General features: G+C 31.7%; 1 protein-coding gene across 1 annotated transcript; it reads left to right on the top strand.

Moving 5' to 3' along the window:
- On the top strand, window positions 1–816 carry LOC108845483 (uncharacterized). Its single transcript, XM_018618689.1, has one exon. It carries the CDS (start codon window positions 1–3, stop codon window positions 814–816), a length of 816 nt encoding a protein of 271 aa, XP_018474191.1.
- Window positions 817–5,718: the final 4,902 nt, after the last annotated feature.

The raw sequence follows: 5,718 nt of genomic DNA, 5'->3' as shown, positions 1-5,718 counted from the left end.
ATGGAGGCTTCTTTGGTGGACAAGACTGCCATTTCTTCAATTAGGGTTTCTTCATTTTTCATTAAGAACACATCTACTACATTCATGTCTCTGCTTCTAAGCAGGCTCTCCATCTCCAAGCTCCGTCTTGGGCAGTCTAGAAGACAAACTCTTCTACTTCTCTCCAGTGGCTTCTCTTCTTCACCGATCCAAAAGCAAACCCCTCCTTATATCATCAGTGGCGCTGAACCTTGTGGAGAGGGTTTTCTAGGAAAACTCACCGTTGGCTATGCTAATGATCCTCGCATTGATATTCAGTTGGAAAAGAAGGTCCCAGGGGAGTTGCTGTACAACGACATTTTCAAAACAATGGTAACAATCGGTTCATCACATGGCTGGGTGGCTACTTTGAAGGAAGACGGCTTATTGCGTCTCCAAGACGATCTAAACCCTTCTGCATCGTACACAGACCCTAAACACATCCCACTGCCTCCTCTCGTGACTCTGCCTTATTGCCAAACCCAAATCATCACCAACGTTTCCATGTCCTCATCTTCTCCAGAGGACGAAGACTGTATCGTGGCTGTCAAGTTCTTGGGACCTCAGCTCAGCTTTTGCAGACCAGCTCAGAGAAACTCGGAGTGGACCAACGTCAGTGTAGACAACCCTTGCTTCTTCTCCTCCCGTGTCGTGTTTTCCAAGAGAGATGAGACGTTTCGAATGCCATGTTCTGGAGGCCAGCTCATCGGATCATGGGATCTTCGCAAGGAGAAGCTCAACATCCAGAGGCTGCAGTTTAAAAACCTTCCCGTGTTGGACATCGTTAACAAACCCTAACAACATAAAAGTCTTAACGATCGATACGATCAAATAAACACACAAGCATAGCAATAAGATTTAAATAAAGACACAAGCATAGCAATAATAAGATTTAAATAAAGACACAAGCATAGCAATAATAAGATTTAAACTTTTTTCAAAAAATAAATAATAAGATTTAAATAAAGACACAAGCGACCTTAACTTGGACAGTGAGTCAGTTTCCTTCGTCGTCGTCCTCCCCATCATCTCCGTCACCGCCTCAACCGCTATTATGGGATAACTTTGAAACAAAAATTCAGTACCATTATGTTTAGTTCTAAAAAAAAAAACTTTGAAACAAAAATTTCACAGAAAACTTGAAAATTTTATAACTTGGACATAAATGGGACATCTGTATGTTTCAGTGGTACGACAAAACGAAGTAAGAGTAGCCGTCACAGAGATATTTAATAGTATCTCAGAAGTTTCGAGGAAATTCGGTACTGTATATATATTTCTCCCTCTCTCCCCTTGTCCATTTTTTGTAATTAAGAACAAAATTTCTCAGATTACTCTTTACCGTAATTTTTTTCTTCAGAATCTGATGAGTCCCAAGGCCAATGGAGACATGGAGTCTTTAACTATAACCTCTAAATCTAATAGTTTAGATGTAACCAGATCATCCAATGAAGATTCTGTAAGTTAGCGAACGATTTCAATATTTATTATATACTCAACGGCTTCAGTCAGATGCTTTGACTTACTTGCCCAGATATGTTCGCGGAGTCATAGCATAGACATACTGCAAGTGCAAACTGAGTAAGGACACTCTATGCAGGCCCAGTTCATGGCCCATAGTGCTTAAGTAAAATTATGACATTTTAATCCAAAGTTCATCAGAAGTTGAGAACTAAGTTATTTATTGGTCTACATATTATATCGTGTAATCTATGTAATACAATAAATACTATATATATGGGCCGTGCCGTTCAATTTTTTTTTTGGTGCCGTTCAATTTGATGAAATCATAAAAGAATAAAAATACTCTGTGGTGAGTAATTAACGAGTTGAGCAAATTATAAACATTGTCAAAAACATACAAATGAACCCGATCCTAAACCAACTAGTTTTTTTCTTTCTAACAACTTGTATTTATTAATTAAATTGAAAGTAGGAAAAATACAAATGAAACATAAGATAACAAGAAAACAACAATTGATAAAATGATGTAAACTGAAGAATACTGTAGAGATGTTTTTCCTTTCCAGGTCTTCTTCGTTACTACAGAGGATCACTTCTATTAACCTTTTTGCGAACTAGAAATCTTCGTCGCATCAAGAACACCATAGATATCCCAATTTAGGACTATAGATATTTTCTGGTATAGAATCCAATATATTGATTCAACCATGAAAACTAAAAACCGGGATAACCAACTTTCAACGACTGTAAGTACATCGCCATATAACCAAAAAACTTCTTCTTCAAACGATTCTTCATCCGTTACTGCAGTTGATCGTCTCCTCTTAATCTCATAACATAATTGGAACAAATATCGATATTTTTCTAGATCCCAAACTCTTCTGCCGATGCACCATTTATAACGATGAATAAACACCATTACAATCAGAAACTGACAATATGTCGTCAAAACAACATCGCAGTGGATCTTCTCCACCACGGAGATGGAATGTATCAGTGTAGAACTGTCGTATAACAGTACCATACTGATATCATAAATGGATTCTGAAAATATGTTACGTACCGAGTAATGTTGGATTACACTTGTCGTTGATGATGTATGAACTGTTCTTAGATTCTGAAAACCCAGATTCTGATTAGTCATCATCACCACCATGACAAAGCCGTTCCCAACCTCAGCCACAAGTAAGAGAAATGACAAAACTACATACTGGAGTTTGGCGAGATCATCATGTGGACGTCTGGATTGAAGAAACATCACTGGAATGACTATTTACTACCTTGATCTGAGCCAATCTTTGAGAATTTGAGAGGAGAAGACAATCGTAATAACGATCGCCAGTAACCGTCTTAACTGTCTCCCCCTCTCACGTAGACGTCATTGTTTATCCTAAACCAACTAGTTTTTAAAGGAAAAGAATGCTGAAGTCGTTTTCAATATTTAATTCTCCCTCTCTCTCCCTGTTTTTTTTAAATTAAAAACATAATTTCTCAAATTACTCTTTACCGTAATTTATTTCTTAGAATATCATGGGTCCCAAGGCCAATGGATACATGGAGACATGGGAGTCATGGAGTCTTCAACTATAACCTCTAAATAAAATAGTTTACTTGTAACCAACTTATCCAATAAAGATTCCGTAACTTAGCGAACGATTTCTATTTATTATACTCAACGCCTCAACGGCTTCAGTCACAAGCTTGACTAGGCCGACTGGTTTTCCCGCTACCACCCGCAAACACAGCTTTTGCGGTTCATAGCGGTTGTTGGCGTTTCGAAACAATCATAAAAAACGCTATAAATCGCTTCAAACCGCTTCGAACCTCTTAAAATCAAAAGCTGGTTCCAACTAGCGTTTGCGGTTGCGGGCGGTTGCGGGAAGGTAAAATTTTTTTCTTTAAAAACAGAATAAATCAAAATAATACTAAAAATATTCAATAAAAATTTTAAATTAAAATAATAGAAATTGTAAAATGTATTCATATTATATTTCAATTTATATTATAAAAATTTAAAACTAAAATATTTTCTATTAAATTTTTAAAATTTAATAATCTGATTTTATAAATATAATTTTTATATTTATCATATTATTATGATTTTTAATATTTTTATAATTACATAAAATGTAAATATTGTTAAATTATTATTTAGCAGATGTTGCGTTTGGTAGTTTACGAGTCATAAGAGTCCCGCAAATGCAACAATTTCTAACAGCTGAACCAGTAAAACCGCAACCATCCGCACCCGCAAACTCCCGCAACCGCAATCGCAACCGTTGCGGTTACACCAGTCAAGCCTACTTGCACTGTCATAAACTCATAGCACAGATATACTGCTAAGTCTAACTGAGCAAGGGTACTCTATGCAGGCCCAGTTCATGGCCCATAGTGCTTAAGTAATTTTTTTATCACATTTTAATCCAAAGTTCATCGGGAGATGAGAACCGAGTTATGTATTGGTCTACATATTACATAGAGTATCTATACTATTAAAACTCAATCATTCTTGAAAAATCTACTTATGCAACTTGTTTGAACTCTTTCATTTAAATGTTACACTTCATATTTCTCCTAATGTTGTTACCATAATTTATTCAACCTATATGTCGATGGTTTTTTAAATAACCCATAACTGTCGATTAGTAAGATTTTAAAGCCCCACAATCTATACTATTAAATAATCGCCCATTATACCTATCTATGTTTTTAAATCGATTTATATCACACTATATGTACCATACTGTATACAATGTTTTTTACATCTGTTCAACAATGTTTAATAGAGAATAATGGAGAATGCAGCAATATTGGCCAATTACATATCCTCGATTCCAATGTGAAAATCCTATTTCAAAAATACAAGATGTCAATTACTCAAAAGTCAAAACCATTATCACATTTTAGAAATTTTATATCTTACCTTCAAAAATATATCATTATACCACATATACTATGACTTCTAAACAATTACACATGTCCACACATTCTACATTATTAAATAATTTCATATTGTTTAATTCAAACTGTTTACGAACTAAATTTTCAAAATGTGTAAAACAATTTCTGGTTTGTAACTACCTAAAGAATAGTACCTAAAGATATTCTTAGTAAAGATATTACCTAAAGAATAACACAATATATTGTGAACCTGTTATTTAGAAATATTCTAAAATTAATCACGGCCAACAGTAAATTTCTGAAATTTTTGATACGAAATTGAATACTAGATTTCCGAAAATATATCATTACTTCGTGAACAAGTTTATTTTCAAAAATGATTTATTTCGATTTCCCTATTTCTAAAACAAATTTTGTTACCAATATAATTTAGACTAGGTGTTTTCCTGCACCATGTGCAGTAAAATTTTTTAGAATATTTTCTAATAGATAAATATAAATTATATTTATTTTATTTATTAATATTATAAATTTTCTTTTTCTTATTAATATTTTAATTTAAATTGATTTAGCTGAACATTAAAATTAAGATAAAAACAATTTTGTTTATTTTGAAATATATTTAAGAATGTGCATGTATATATTTAAAATTATAATCTTAGGTAGATTTTTCAATCTATTTATTTTAATTAAATATGTAAAATTGCATAATTGTCAAAAATTAAAATTAAACAATATTTATAAAATCTGAAGATATATATATAAGAAACTAATGATTTTACGATTTAATTTGATTTTATGATTTAATTTTTATAATTTTCTAAAAATATGTATATATTTTTGAAATATTTTTAATTTAAAGGATATTTCAAAATTTGAAATGCCATAATTGAATATATTTATTTTAATGATAATTTATGAGTTATTACCATATTTTTAAAAAGTCCAAAAATATAAATCGACAATAAATGTAATACATGAGTTATTACCATATTTAAAAAGTTTACCAAAAATATAAATTAACATTAAATATAATTGTCCATGTCATATTAATCTATAAGACATGTCATCAATTTTAGTAGCCATGTCATATTATTTTTGTGAAAATGATTGTAGAAGACATGTGGCAAAATCACTTCTCAAATATAGTTTAGGGGATGAAAATTTCATAATTTTCAAAAATTAAAATTAAAAAATATTTATAAAATCTGTAGATATATATAAAAAACTAATGATTTTACGATTTAATTTGATTTTATGATTTAATTTTGTAATTTTCTAAAAACATGTATATATTTTTGAAATATTTTTAATTTAAATGATATTTCGAAATTT

This window comes from Raphanus sativus, chromosome 3 (assembly GCF_000801105.2).
Source record: "Raphanus sativus cultivar WK10039 chromosome 3, ASM80110v3, whole genome shotgun sequence".
NCBI classification, from domain to species: Eukaryota; Viridiplantae; Streptophyta; class Magnoliopsida; order Brassicales; family Brassicaceae; genus Raphanus; species Raphanus sativus.
The sequence above is the reverse complement of the archived record's forward strand: the minus strand, read 5'-3'. Positions and strand labels throughout refer to the sequence as shown.

Bases quoted from the DNA above. Each gene is read 5' to 3' on its own strand.
- LOC108845483 (XM_018618689.1), top strand. From the start codon at position 1: ATGGAGGCTTCTTTGGTGGACAAGACTGCCATTTCTTCAATTAGGGTT.